At 48.9% G+C, this 14731-nt stretch overlaps 2 protein-coding genes across 2 annotated transcripts; one reads left to right on the top strand and one right to left on the bottom strand.

Annotated features, from left to right (window-relative positions):
* The first annotated feature begins 2424 nt into the window (after window positions 1-2424).
* LOC127771551 (subtilisin-like protease 4) lies at window positions 2425-5012 on the top strand. Its single transcript, XM_052297476.1, has one exon. The coding sequence runs from the start codon at window positions 2500-2502 to the stop codon at window positions 4774-4776; it is 2277 nt and encodes a 758-aa protein (XP_052153436.1). The 5' UTR covers window positions 2425-2499; the 3' UTR covers window positions 4777-5012.
* A 3953-nt stretch (window positions 5013-8965) lies between these two features.
* On the bottom strand, window positions 8966-11331 carry LOC127769635 (1-aminocyclopropane-1-carboxylate oxidase homolog 1-like). Its single transcript, XM_052295237.1, has 3 exons — window positions 10684-11331; window positions 9589-9910; window positions 8966-9481 (listed from the first exon to the last, which is right to left on the bottom strand). The coding sequence occupies exons 1-3, from the start codon at window positions 11226-11228 to the stop codon at window positions 9221-9223; spliced, it is 1128 nt and encodes a 375-aa protein (XP_052151197.1). The 5' UTR covers window positions 11229-11331; the 3' UTR covers window positions 8966-9220.
* Between the last annotated feature and the right edge of the window lie 3400 nt (window positions 11332-14731).

The raw sequence follows: 14731 nt of genomic DNA, 5'->3' as shown, positions 1-14731 counted from the left end.
TTAATTTATTTACTAACTTCCATATTCATGACATGCTTTCAGATGAATAGCCAAATTAGTTTAGTGAGGCTTGACATTAGCCATGTTGATATATTTTAAGGTGTACGGTTTCTATTTTAACTTCCTCTAGCTAGCACTAGGCCCTAATGGTTTAGTTGTTTATCTAGATCTTAGTTAATATTGATGAGACCTATTATGAAATGCAAATCGAAAATCCAAATGCACATGAAGGACTCAAGTCAAAACATGTTTTATGTGAGTATGTATGCTTACACATAAGTTTACATTTTTGTCCTAGGTTATAAATGAAAAAGTTTTAATTTTCCCTCCAATTTTATTCATGCAAGAGTTAAATCAATTTCACCTAGGTTTAAAAATGGAAATTTTTGGTTCACAAAATTGAAGAACTTTGCTTTCAACTAGTTTTGATTGAAATTCCTTAATCCTAGAATTCGGGTATGTTACAGATATCAACGGATATCATATGCTACCAACAGGTATCAGTCAATACCTATAGGTCTCTCAAGTATCACTCGATACCTGGTAGGAATCGCCTGATACGGAGTACATGATTGGTATCACCTGATACCGGTTAGGTATCAGGACATGATACAGCTTAGAGGTATTTGGACTTGATACCTAACAGGTATCATTTCGTCCGAACGGGATTCTGTTGTATAGCATCCCCTTTTAGTTGGATGTATTTGTAAAAAAAATTCTAAAAGGTTAAAATGTAATTTTTTATTTGTAAGATAGTAGGCTGAGGACCTATTTGTAATAAAAAATATTTACACTTTGTAGCCCTTTTAAATAAAGAAAACTATTGTACAAATAGGTCCTTGTCGCAGGTATGTTTGGTGATGACCTCTCTACATGTTGGCTATGAGGGGAATGGTAAGGTGGTCAGTGTCAACGTCATTGATGCCGAGGAAAGGGTTCATTTCTAAAATAAGTTTTACAAAGATTTATTTGAAAAATAAGTTTTTAAAAAGACCAAAACTAGGAGATGAATGAATGCTCTATCCGTCGATCGGACATGTGTCAATTAGGAAGCGTGCGCGGTCCTTCCATCTGGGTCCATTCTAAGGGCCTATTTAGATTGGTGCCAAAATAAACCTTATCAAAAAATTTGGCAATGCCAAAGTTTTGGCAAATTAATAACATTGTCAAAATTTTGGTAGAACTGGTTTAATAATGTTACCAAAATTCAATACACATTACCAATATTTAGTAACAAACTAAACATAGCCACATACTACCTCTGTTTCATATTACAAGACTTTCTAGCATTACCCACATACATACATACATACATACATACATATATACATACATACATATATATGTGTGTAGATTCATTAATATCTATGTGAATGTGGGCAATGCTAGAAAATCTTATAATATAAAACGGAGAGAGTAATTATTAATTTTACCAAATAATAATATGGTTGAAAATGTCATCAAGAACATGCCCTAATTTTACCAAACCTATGCAGCTTTCATTGTGACTGTCCCTAAATATGGAAAAAATTTGGTGGAGACCGGGTGTAACCGATCTCATCTACAGCCCTGCTCCGGATGGATGCCACGTGGATGACCTAGGATTGAACGGTTAGCTCGGCCCTGCTCCCGGCACTGCGCGACGAGGACACAAGCGGCTTGGCTCCACGAGCACCCGTGTCTTTCAGGCTCTCCGTCGGCTCGATTTTACGCACATCGCGTCTCCTTTGCCTGGTGCGCAGCGACCTGCGTCTTCGTGGGGTCGTCCTCTTCCTCCTCCTCCAGCACCGCGGACGTCCTGAGACTGACATATGGGAGCACCATGGCCAATGTGTTGAGCTCCACCACTGACATCACTTTTGATGTGCTCTTTGTACTGGTGTTCTTTTTTTTTTGGCGATCGGCTTCTAGAGAGTCAGGTGCTGTCGCCGGCTGCTTGTCCATGGCATGAGAAGAAAACACGCAAATTAAAAGTGTCATAGGAGAACTGGAGGCAGCAGGGTCATCGTCGAAGCCGTAATCGATCAAGTGTTGCGTTTTCTCCGTGGCGGCCTCCAGGAATTGGAAGACGGGTACCGTCGCAGCCAGCATCCAAACGCGCCGTGGGATCGATCGCCTGGCGCTGCGGCTCGCCAGGCGAGGAGACGCGGTCTGCGTTGAATCGAGCGGTCGGCGAGGCTGAAAGCGTCTGCGCCTGGAGCCAACTAGCCAAGCCATCTGCATCCTCTTCGCACAGCGCCTGGGGCCGAGCCACGTGATCCATTCGATTCTTAGGTAGTCCACGTGGCAATCATCCAGTGCGGAGCTGCTCAGCTGCAGATGAGGCCGATTACACCCGGTCTCCACCAAATTTTTTTTCCCTAAATATAGACAGGTCCCTCACTCCCTCTGCCATGTTGGTCAGCTTCAAACGCTCATGGCCTCTTAAGCGCGCCATTAAAACTAACACTACACTGTCTACACACCACCACGTACCACTTCTCCCCCTTCACCGCCACCATGCGCTCCCCGATCCGACCTCTTCTCCTCCTCCTCCCCACCATCCTCTCCGCCCTCGATCTCACCGCCGCCGCCACGGACGATGACGACACCCTCAGGACGTACCTGGTGGTCGTCTGCCGGATGAATGGCCCCAAGGAAGGCGGCGAGCCGCTGCGCGCGTGGCACGCCTCGCTGCTCGCCTCCGTGCTCAACAGCACAACCGACGCGATCCTCTACGGTGCCGGCGCCGGCGGCAACAGGGGCGCGCCGGTGATCGGCGGGGAGAGGCTGGTCTACTCCTACCAGCACGTCGTCAGCGGGTTCACCGCCCGGCTCAGGCCGCGCGAGGCGGCGGCCATGGCGAGGCTGCAGTGGTGCGTCGACGCCGTCCCGGATTCCACGTACACCCTCACCACCACGGACACGCCGCGGCTGCTCGGCATGAGCACCCCGCGGACCGGGGCGTGGAGCGTGGCCGGGAACATGGGCGACGGCGTCATCGTCGGCGTCCTCGACAACGGCGTCGACCCGCGCCACGTCTCGTTCGGGGACGAGGGGATGCGGCCGCCGCCGGCCAAGTGGCGCGGCAAGTGCGACTTCGGCGGCGCGCCGTGCAACAACAAGCTCATCGGCGGGCGGGCCAAGACGCTGGAGGACCACGGCACGCACACGTCGGGCACCGCCGTGGGCGCCTTCGTCAGGGACGTCATGGTGGAGGGGTCCAACCTCGGGACGGCCTCCGGCATGGCGCCCCGCGCGCACCTGGCGATGTACGAGGTGTGCCTCGCCGACATGTGCTCCGCCACGGAGATGCTCACCGCCACGGAGAGGGGCGCCTTCCTCGACGGCGTCGACGTGCTCTCCATCTCCGCCTCCGACAACAAGCAGAAGCCCTTCTACGACGACCTCATCGCCGTCGGGAGCTTCTCCGCCGTCATGGCGGGCGTCTTCTTCAGCACCAGCGCCGGGAACGCCGGCCCGACCGCCGAGACAGTCACCAACTGCGCGCCGTGGCAGCTCACCGTCGGCGCGAGCACCATGGGACGGCGCGTAATCTCCAAGGTCCAGCTCGGCAACGGGCTGGTGATCAACGGCGAGGCTTCCAGGAGGTACAAACGCGTCCAGAACAAGCCGATCGTCTACGTCGGCGGCAGGTTCGCCGACGGCGCGCTGAAGGCGGTCGACGTCCGGGACAAGATCGTGCTCTGCAATCGCGTCGAAAGTGCAGCCATGCTCGAGAAGATGGTCGCCGACGCCGGCGGCGTGGGCATGATCGCCATCTCCACCCAGATGCAGTTCCTCGCGACAACACCACTCGGCGCCAACTTCATGCCCCTGTCGCGCGTCAGCTACCCCGACGGCGAGACGATCAAGGCGTACATCAACTCCACGGCGAACCCCATGGCGAGCCTCCGCTTCGCCGGCGTTGTGCTGAACGCGTCCGCGCTGCCGGCCATCGCCGAGTACTCCTCGAGAGGGCCATGCGACCTGCCCAACATCGGCGTGCTCAAGCCGGACATCACCGGCCCCGGCACGAACATCGTCGCGGCCGTCCCGGACAAGAGCCCCGGCGCGAACGCCACCGCGGCGCCCACCCGCACCTTCAGCGCGAAGAGCGGCACGTCCATGTCAGCGCCGCACCTCGCCGGGATCGCGGCCGTGATAAAGAAGGCTCACCCGGAGTGGTCACCGGCCGTGATCAAGTCGGCGATGATGACGACGGCCGACGTGACGCACCGTGACGGCACGCCGGTGATCGACCTGTCGACGGGCGCGCCGGCGAGCTACTTCGCCATGGGCGCCGGGCTGGTGAACCCGACCAAGGCGCTGGACCCGGGGTTCGTCTACGACCTCACCGCCGACGACTTGGTCCCCTACATCTGCGGCCTCGGCTACAACGACAGCTTCGTCAACGACATGATCGCGCAGCCGCTGAAGAACGTCACTTGCGCCAAGTCCAAGAAGATCCAAGGCAAGGACCTCAACTACCCGTCCTTCTTGGTGACGCTCACCGCGGCGGCGCCGGTGGCCACGGCGAGGCGCACGGCGACCAACATCGGGAAGCAGCCGCTCGAGGTGTACAGAGCGGAGGTCGTCGCGCCGCCGGGCGTCGCCGTCGAGGTGGTGCCGAACAGGCTGGAGTTCGGCGGCGCCGCGCTCCAGAGGAGGGAGTTCACCGTCAAGTTCACGAGAGGCCGCAACGCCGCCGTCAATGGCGCGGCGGAGGGCAGCTTGCGGTGGGTCTCCGGCAAGCATTCCGTTCGAAGCCCGCTCGCCGTTCTCTTGAAGCCATGAATGGATCATCGGTTGTATGGTTAGCGATGATCGATTCTAAATAGGATCATTAGTGGAAGAAAATTAGATCAAAGTATGCGGTTAATAAGATCGCCTTGTCTAAGCTCTCTGTTTGGTGTTTGCTATATAAAATCAGTTTCAGTAGGCAATTTTTGTGTGTGATTTTCATTTTAAAATCCACAAATCCATGGACTAGTTAACAAGGGGTATGTGAGTTGCATTATCCTAATTTCAGTTTTTGCTACACAAAATTTAGGCAGTTCAGAAACTATTGTCGTAATAATTAAACGCTAAAGCACACAAGGCATTCTGAAGAAAACTATAAAAGGAGTAAAGCATTGTCAGTTGTTTTCAGAAGAAGTAATATAATGTACCAAATATTCAGAATCTCAATCCTTGAAACGTTGTCAGATGTTTTCATAGTATGAACTATCAAGAACAACATGAACTGTAATCTGAGCTGGTAAAAATATTTGAATGTTACAACATATTGAGAGATCTCTGTGAGGGTTTCAGATTTCAGCTTCACTCTTTGAGAGTTTCAGGAACACCGCAGCTAGCGTGTACTTGTCCAAGAGCAAGATAATATGTTGTTTCAGCTCAAATTGCCTGATTAAATATCCAAAACTTTCATGAACACGTCATACCAGCCCATTATAACATACAATACCTTCATGAACACAATGAAATCAACCGTCAACTTCTGCTTGAAATTGTTAAGGTTTTTAGTCCATCAGAGGCCAAACAAATTGGAGACAAAGCACTAACCATCATAAAAAAGTAGTAATGACAACAAGGTTGCTGCAACCTAAAAACTTACAATATAAATCACAAGAACTGGGCAGTGTTGGAAATTAATCTTGTTGTTTACATTTTTAGTTATTTTTTGTATTTGCATTTTGGGACAAGGCAGAAGTGTAGTATGTGTAGCATCATTTTAGATAATGGAAGCTTTATTTAGACTCAGTTAATTACATCAAGATGATACAATCAAACTGAGTCACCCACGGCCTCTGCATAAAATGCACACAGCCAAAAAAGAAGAAAGAAACAGCCAGAACATTTCCCAAGTACAAAAGTTTGATAGAAACATATATCTTAGTGGCTATCAATCCATAGACTAGACAGCTACCCATGCTCCTGGGTAAAAAACTCTTGCGCCACCTGGTCCAACTGTCGTGATACCACCGCAATAGTATCCCATAGTCCCGGTTGGTGGAGGATAGCCCAGGTACGGAGCCACCGAGTAACTAAAGTGATAACCTGCAAAGGAGAAGACACCAACACCATCTTGTTATTAAAAATTACTCCATTCCTGCTTAGCCAAATAGACCAACACAGAGTTGTTGCACCCATAAAAAGCAGATTCCTCATGTCTTTGGGGACACAAGATAGCCAACTCCCAAACATATGACAAACATTGCGAGGAGGTTTTAAATTAGAAGCCAAATGAACTACAGACCACACCAAGCGAGATAAGCGACACTGAAAGAACAAATGTTGGATGGTTTCATCCTTGTGACAAAAACAACATGTCTTGCTACCTTTACAATTTCTCTTAGCATGGTTGTCCTTGGTGAGAATTACGCCTCGACGCAACTACCAAATGAAGATTTTAACTTTTAGGGGCACTTTCACCTTCCAAATCCGTCTATTGATAATCGGAAATGTGTAGGATCATGGCATAGCAATTTGATTAGCAGAAGCATGTGTAGTGCGGAGTGGGCAGATCAACAGCTAGGAGTTGAGTGTCTACTCATACATGTGTAGGTGGACTTGATTAGCCATGCATGTAGGTGATTAGCAGCCATGCATGGTGATTAGCCAACAGGGGAGGATCTATCATGGGGGGCGCGGGGTCTCAATCCTCCACTACTGGCGTAAGGACCATGGGTGCCCCCATGAAGCCCCCTCTAATTTTTTGTGCTATAAGTAGATGGGATGGGGGATGTAGCTTTGTCTAGCTTCTTCAGACCATCCTGTTATTTCTTCATAGATCCGCCACTGTTAGCCAAGTATTAGGATATGCACGTTTGGAGCAAGAAGCGGTCCAGGTAGTACGCATGCATGCAGAGTTAGTTAGCTTTGGATTCATGTGTGTGGTTGCATGCATTAGCAATGTGCTCCTGCTTATGGCATCCACGGCTGTATCGTGTGAGCGAGAGTAGTTGGGTTGTTGGCCAAAAGGCTCGGGGCCCAACGGCCTGGCCCACAACACGGCGTTTTGGTCCGGCCCAAGCATGGCATGGCTCGACTGCTGTCGGGCCATGCTGGCCCAGCCCGATTGGTGTTGGGCCATGCTTGGGCCTCTGCCTCGACATGGTGGGCTAGCCCGACCTAGCACAGTCCAATGACCAAGGAGGCAAAATAAACTTATTTCAGCCATATAAGGCATGGACCAAAGAGATGAGGCACATAAAATAGACTTATTCCAGCCATATAGGACACGACCCAAAGAAATGAAGGAGGCAAAATAGACTTATTCCAAGGAGGAGCACGGTGGGCTTTCGTGCCTTCAGGGCGGTTTGGCACGGCCCGAGTCTTATTGGGCCATGCCTGGGCCATTGGTGCAGCCCGTGGGTGGGCCCGACCCAGCCCGATGTAGGTCGGGCCATGTTGGTCCGACTGATTCAGACAGAATAAATTGAACAGAAACTCGAAGAAATCTAACCAAGAACATATGCGAGGCTGCACCAAGAAAGCTACCAGAACAGAGATTAACTAAGTTGAAACTTCACGCGCCCAAATCAAGAACAGATAGACACCCCAAAAAATCATGTGATGGTCATTCCCTATACCAAAATCTTCAGAATTTCTGTTTGTTACAGGGGGTAACATGAGTCACATCTCTGGACCAAAAAATAATCACAATGATAAACTACAAGAGTCACAAGAATGAACTAATGCAACACTAGGAGCTAACAAACTTGGTGGGGTCACCGTGTATTAGACATCTGACGGTTCTGGGATGTGGATCAGAGATCGGACGGTGGATCAGTTGCCACGACGGATCACGTCGATTGCTTAGGTTCTTGAAACCAATCTTAGTGTTAGTAGCTTCTTGGAGATTCCATTATGTTCTTTGGATAGAGTTTGTACTTTGGGTTGGCTGACTTTTTGATGGAGCTATGTGAATATTTGTGCAATGACAGGCACCAATTTTTGTCAGTTCTTGTGATTCCTACAATATCTGAATATTGTAAATATCTGAATAAATGTGGAATGATAGTCATCCATTTCTGTCAGTTCTTGTGATTCCTACAATATCTGAATATTGTAAATATCTGAATAAATGTGGAATGATAGTCATCCATTTCTGTCAGTTCTTGTGATTCCTACGAATCTGAATATTCTCAATGTCTAAATAAATGTAGAATGACAATCATGCAATTTTATCAGTTGTTGTGATTCCTGTGATATCTGAATACTCCGAATATCTGAATGTTGTTACTGTTATGATGATCAGTGCTTGTTTCCAAAAACCTGAATGTTTGTGTTAGTTCCTGAAGGAAATTGTTGGGATTGGTGTTTGTCAGTCAGTCACTGTTCTGGTGCTTGATAGATTTGGTGATGAATTTTCAGTTCTTTCGACATTTTACTACTGTACTAATAATTCAGATGTAATCTTTAGTTTGAGGTTGTCTTGAATGTGTTGAGCTCCTTCAATGTACTTGATCTTGTGAGCACTTCTTAGATTCTTATGCCATGTTTTGTCTGATTCACAGTTAAATCTTCAAATTGCTACTCTCTGATGTTCCCTGCTGTTTAGTTAGAGCTTCAGAAGTAGGGCAGTAACTATGATTCAGGTTTAGTATTACCTAGTAGTCGGTGTTATTTTAATGTAGATCTTTTTGTTGAGTTGATTTGAGTACATGCTATTGCCAATTTTAATTTTGTAAGTTGTTAGTATGCTTTGATATTGCCAACAGTGAAGAATGTGGTTTTGTAGGACATAAGAAATAAGTCCCATATCCAAGTTCGTCCCTCAATTGCAAAACCATGCAAACTCCATTCTTCAGATCTCAAAATCAGGCAACACCATCCCTGTTTGATTGTAATTTTGACACCACTGTCAAACAAAGTGGAGGTCTGGGTTTTGTTTGGTTTTGAGAGCAAGGAACAGATTTATCCAATTTTGCACTTGACACAAAAATGAAACTGAGTAAGAGCTCAGGTATGGGTAAGTATCTTTATTCAAGAGATCTCTTTATTCAATGGCATAACAATACATAGCATGATAGCAGTACTCCTTACAAACAAGGGTGGATCCACAGCTCCTTGTGTAATTGTTTGAAACTATACTTCCATTCTGTTGTCTACAGCATACATGCCAAGTACATCATCTCTCTGGAGTAGTCATACACACTGTCCCTATCTCTATGTTTACTGATTTCAAGTACATGATACAATTCACACCGGTACATCATAGACTTTCTTTACCAATCTATAACCGGAATTCAGAAAGAGTAGTCTTGAACTTGCCATCTAGCCCAACGGAGTAGTAACGCGCGGTGTAATCTCTGACGAGTGCCTCCCTGTACAAAGGCGGGTTCTCATCAGACAACAGCTCCTTGATCGGGCCATACATCCTCGTGGAAATCGGATGAAAATGGGTGCTGAAGAAACAGGCAATCGAGACTCTCGGTTCAGTGTTCTTCGCCACCACTCTATGCTCCACACTCTTGTAATTGTCATTGGAGATCAACTGAACATATGATCAAATGGAAAGAATAAGCTCCGAACAATCAAGAACATGTTTCTAGACTATTTTCTGAATTCAAGTTTGGTTGGTCTTGACTCTGAGCATGGTACCTGCAGGAGATCGGCAACATTGACGATGAACGCTCCAGGAGTTGGCGTGACATCGACCCATCGGTCCTCATGGAGGATCTGGAGGCCCCCAATGTCATCCTGGAGAAGTATGGTGAGGAAGCCGGAGTCCGAATGCCGGCTTGTCCCGATGGCGAGCTCAGGCTGGGGGCAGGGAGGGTAGTAGTGGCATAGTATGATTTGCCCCTGGTTGCATTCTATGTCTGTCAGGTAGCTCGGTTTGAGCCCAAGGCCCTCCGAGAGCAGCTCGAACAGTGTGTTCCCCAAATTCTTTACTTGTTTGGCATATTCAAACAGTGCATCCCTGCATATTAATGCAAGCTACATATGTTACCCTTAAACACCAAAAGAGAACTGATGGTACGACTAAGTCTCAGCAATCCAATTTATAGTCTAGAAACACTATATGCTAAAAAAAAGGGGGCATCTATAAGTACAGGTAAAACTCTGATTTCGTCAAAGCAGTGCCCCTTTTACTGACAGTACAGGATAAACACAGGGCTCACTTTTTTAGATAATATAAAGGAGGTCCCACTCTGAGTAATTTCATTGTACAATTAGTTTTTTTTTTATAACCATGTGATGTGAGTTTGAATAAAAAAGGCTACTAATTATATTGATATCCTGGAAACTATTCTTGTATCTTATTTTTGGGGCACCGGACATGAAAGTATGTGACCCAGCAATCATCTTTTCCTTCTCTGCCCTACTACTACGCAGCTTAATTTGTCATTTCGGATACTATTCGAAAATTTCCAGATTCAAGATGCATGATCCTTTCACACAAAAAAGCACAGCAACAACAACAACAAAAAGGCTGTACTAGTTGTTCTTCCCAATAACAACAATAAGCTTAACTGGGATTGTTAAATTAGTCAGCAAATGACTCAGATCTTGGATCTAATCAAGCTGATCTCACTACAGATTTCACTAATGAGCTTAATTAACTCGTACAAAGGCCATCATATTCTAAAGATTTACCAGCAATATCCTAATTGAAGTGTGATACTTGCAAGATCTAACAGTATTCTAGGGAAGAAGTATACAGTGAGGCTGTGAGAGGAAGCGGCTTATTACCGGCAGATCTCCGGCAAGTCGGCGGCGGGCGGCGGGTCGGGCGCCATGCGGAGGTAGAGCGTGTCGCGCCAGTTGGCCACCGGCGACTGGTACAGGTCGAAGTTGCAGTGGTACTTGACGGCTCTCCCGGGCTCGCGCGAGTAGAGCCGCGCCTTGTCGCTGCCCTCGCCGCCGCCGGACTCGTGGAACGCGCGCGCCGCGCCCGCCGCGGCGTCCATCGCGGCGAGGGGAACCCCGTGCCCCGTCACCTGGAAGAACCCCCACTCCGCCGCCGCCCGCCGGACGGCGTCGACCACGGCCGCGCGGCTCCCGCTGATGTCGATCACCGGGACGGTCGTCGTGGTCGTGGCCGCGGACGATGGCGCCGTCGCCTCCGGTGGTTCTTGATCACCATGGACGACGTTGTGGAAGATGCGGGGGAGGTGGGTGGCGCCCGACGCGACGAGGCCGCGGACGCCGGAGAGGGTGGCGTCGAGCGCGCGGAGCTCGGCGGTGCGGTCGTAGGCGGCGGCGGCGGCGGCGGGGGCGGGGTCGGAGGCCGGCATGGTGGCTGCGCGGTGGATTGCCGGTGCTTGGTGTATATATCGGCGCAAAGCGAAGCGATTGAGCGAAGCGTGGCGAGACGCGCGTGCTCGGTGCTCCTACGGCGCGCGTTTTTTTTTTTCTCTTTATTCTTTTTGAGAGGGAGTGCTTCTACCGGCGCTTGATGAGTTTGACCGTATTAACACCATTACTACGATGATATGAGCATCTCACGTATACCCATCTTATTTCTAAGTACCTCACACTATGTTTTATATTAAAAAAATAGCCGTAAATACCAGAACGAGCGTTAACTTTAGAATTTAAATTTCGGTGGACAAAATTTACCACAGAAAAACTAATCAATTAATAAGTTACACTCACTTCTAATGAATTAAATTTGAATATATATTATTTATTTTTTAAGAAATATCTGGGATGTAATTTTTATTGGTACAAATATACCGCCGTCGCTGCATGGGAGTGTGAAATCAACACGATATCGCTGAAGCGTTACACGAAAATGACGATAACATGACGGCGCGGGCGGTCTGGCAGGACCAAACAACGACACCGCTTGGAAATGATTAATTATATCGATTAATTACTAATAATGCTAAGTAAAGAAATAACAATAATTAATTAATTTCTAATGAAGCTAATTACTCTATTAATCGCGCTAGTTCAGATGCGAAGACGCGTCTCGCGCACTCGTCACGCGAGGTAGATCTGTCTCGCGCCCTCGCTCCGTGAGACTCTGGCGAGTGCATCTCGTGGCACTGTCCTGCGACAATGGTATACGTCTGCAAATTTCTTATAAACGTGTATACTTGTGTAAAACCAGTAAAAAAAATGTTTTCATATTTTTCCCGCTTCTGACTCCCTCTGTTTACTCACTCCATAAATAAGAGTAAAAATTTGTTCTAAAAGATTCTTGGTGGTAGAGTGATCTACTAGTCCTGAATGAATATAATCTCTTCTTATCGTTACGTATTAATAAACGATAAGTAGTTTTTAATCATTTTCAAAATATATTTAGATTAGCTAAAACACTTATAGTTATTTAGAGATGGATGAAGTAACTTTCGAAGAATGGCTGCTGCCGGTCGAAAAAAAATCGGGCGGTCCTTTCTATCCAGACGTCTCTCTCAACTCTACGCTTTCTGCACATGTACTGATTAGTGATTGAATATCATGCACTTTCTCACTCCAAAGAAAGCACGTGATGCACGAAGAGAGTATCCAACCAAATCCGACTAGATTACGCCCCTACAGGAGGAAGAACAAGCAAAAGATGTAGACAATCTACCAACTTATGATGTGTATAGATGACATGTGCCAGCAATTTAGCCAAGATAGACCAAAGCCACTTTTGGAAAGGTGAGTAGGCTGAGATGAAGGGCATGTTTTAAGAAGGTAAATTTTACTACAGGACACTGCGATTTCGTGGTTTTAGCCGTAGGACACCGCCCGAACTTACTTTTGGGGGAAGACACACTATAAACGTGGTAATTTGTCAATGGACACCGCGTCGATTAAAATAATAATTTCCGGTTGAAGAGGAGAGAGAAATCACGTGAATGTCAAAAATGCCCTTGGGCCCACATGTCAGCTCTCCTGTCTCTCTCTATCCCCTCCTTCCAACGTCTGATGCGCAGAGCGGAGCGACAGCGATGGCGGGACAGCGCGGGCAAGTTCTGGCACCGGCCCTCGCCTTCACGCCTCTGCTGCCACCGACCATGTCCCCACCATCATCCTCAACACCGCGGAGTCCACCAAGCGGCAGGTCAACAGGATCTCCTCCTCTCTCTCTCTATGCGTCTCAGCCATGGTGGAGAAGGCAAACTCGACGTCTCCGTCGCCTGCTGTTTGCCGTGGTAGCCGCAGCAGCAAGTGTACGATAGCGGCGGCCTTCCGTTGCCGACAAGCCCGCTCGACCGTGCGGCACTTCACACGGCGCCGTCGCCACGCAGCGGCGGGTGGCGCCACCGTGACTCGGGCGGGGTCGGGCTCGACATCTTGACGGCGCTCGAGGCGTAGGAGGAGGAGGAGGCGTAGAAGCCCACGGTGTTGGCGTCGTCCTCCGCCGCCACGACCACCCAACACCGCATATCAGACGCTGGAAGGAGGGGATAGAGAGAGAGGAGAGATAGGAGAGCTGACATGTGGGCCTAAGGGCATTTTTGATACTTCACACGTTTTCTCTCTCCTCTCCAACCGGAAATTATTGTTCTAATCAGCGCGGTGTCTATTGGCAAATTACCACGTTTATGAAGTGTCTTTCCCCAAAAGTGAGTTCGGGCGGTGTCCTATGGCTAAAACCACGAAATCGCAGTGTCCTGTAGTAAAATTTGACTTTTAAGAACGAGTATAATAAGGTGATGTAAATAGGCTGTACAAGTTGCCACATCACATTTATGCTTAGAGAGGAAAAACTAAGTTAGAGGGCATTAGCCCGTCGATCCGCCATCCATCAAGCATCGAACGCTCGCTACTCGCTCAGAGAAAAATGGGTGCCGCCGATGCACTACTCGCTCGCTGTCGTTCACCGCACCGCTGGCTTCTGCTGTTGTTAAGTTAAGTATGCCGCTTGTGAAGTCGATGGCTGGGTAGCATTTATCTGTGTCCAAGCTGTTTGGCCAGAGGAGCAAGAAGCAGAGCAGGAAGCCAAGGTCCTAGGGGTAGGGATCGAGCAACCCCGCCGTGATCTTTAGCTTGGTCGGCTGGAATACTAGTCCGTCCTCGCCGTCGAGGAGCTAGACGAGGAACAAATTGAAGAAAAAAAAACACTCGTTTTCTCTTCATTTCATGGCCGCAAATTTCTTTTCTTGGTTAACACATTACACTCTCTTGATGTCTTCTTTAACAAATGGAAAGAAAGCGTCATCTTCGATCGGTTCTACTCTGCCCTCGCCGGAGGTGACATCGCGTGCCCCACGCACGGGGAACATTGACGGCCGACGTGCTCCACCAGCTCGAGAGGAACTCGAGGAGGTTGAGCGGCGGTTCCGGCGGCCGGAGCTCCCTAGCGACGTGGGTTGAACGACTGGGCGATGCGCTTCTGGGACAAACGACAAAGGACGAACTGCAGCGGAGCGAATGCTGCCGTGCCGTTAGATACGGGATTGTGGAGTCGGACCTCCACGTAGCCGGAGCGCAGCGAGGCTCCCGCGCGCACGACGGCACGAGGGAGGACGCGGAGGCGTGGGACGGGGTCAAGGAAGAGGGCGGTGGCAGAGGGGGCTTCATCGGGAAGCACGGGTTGTGGCCGTGTGGCGACGGCAGCATAGGCCTCCCCTCCCTCACTTGTGGCGGCGGCGCGGCGCACCACCGGCTGCACCGCAGCGGCTCGTGGTGGCGTCAACGCGAAGATGTGGGCCATTTTTTATTTGCCGTGGGCCGAGCCTGTGTGCTGTGCGTGTTTAACTCCGTTGGATGCTGAACGGATGGTCGAGCGCTGCCGGACGTCGCGCTACGTCAGAGGATCCGGTTCCGGTGCGGGCAGTTTCGCACAACCAAAAAAGGA

Source organism: Oryza glaberrima, chromosome 4 (assembly GCF_000147395.1).
Source record: "Oryza glaberrima chromosome 4, OglaRS2, whole genome shotgun sequence".
Lineage (NCBI taxonomy): Eukaryota > Viridiplantae > Streptophyta > Magnoliopsida > Poales > Poaceae > Oryza > Oryza glaberrima.
Note: the sequence above shows the minus strand (reverse complement) of the source record. Positions and strands in the feature narration are given on the sequence as shown.

Bases quoted from the DNA above. Each gene is read 5' to 3' on its own strand.
- LOC127771551 (XM_052297476.1), top strand. From the start codon at position 2,500: ATGCGCTCCCCGATCCGACCTCTTCTCCTCCTCCTCCCCACCATCCTC.
- LOC127769635 (XM_052295237.1), bottom strand. From the start codon at position 11,228: ATGCCGGCCTCCGACCCCGCCCCCGCCGCCGCCGCCGCCGCCTACGAC. The intron at 9,911-10,683 runs GTAATAAGCCGC...ATTAATATGCAG, and splicing joins GACTTGCCGGAGATCTGCCG to GGATGCACTGTTTGAATATG. The intron at 9,482-9,588 runs GTACCATGCTCA...TCATATGTTCAG, and splicing joins ATGTTGCCGATCTCCTGCAG to TTGATCTCCAATGACAATTA.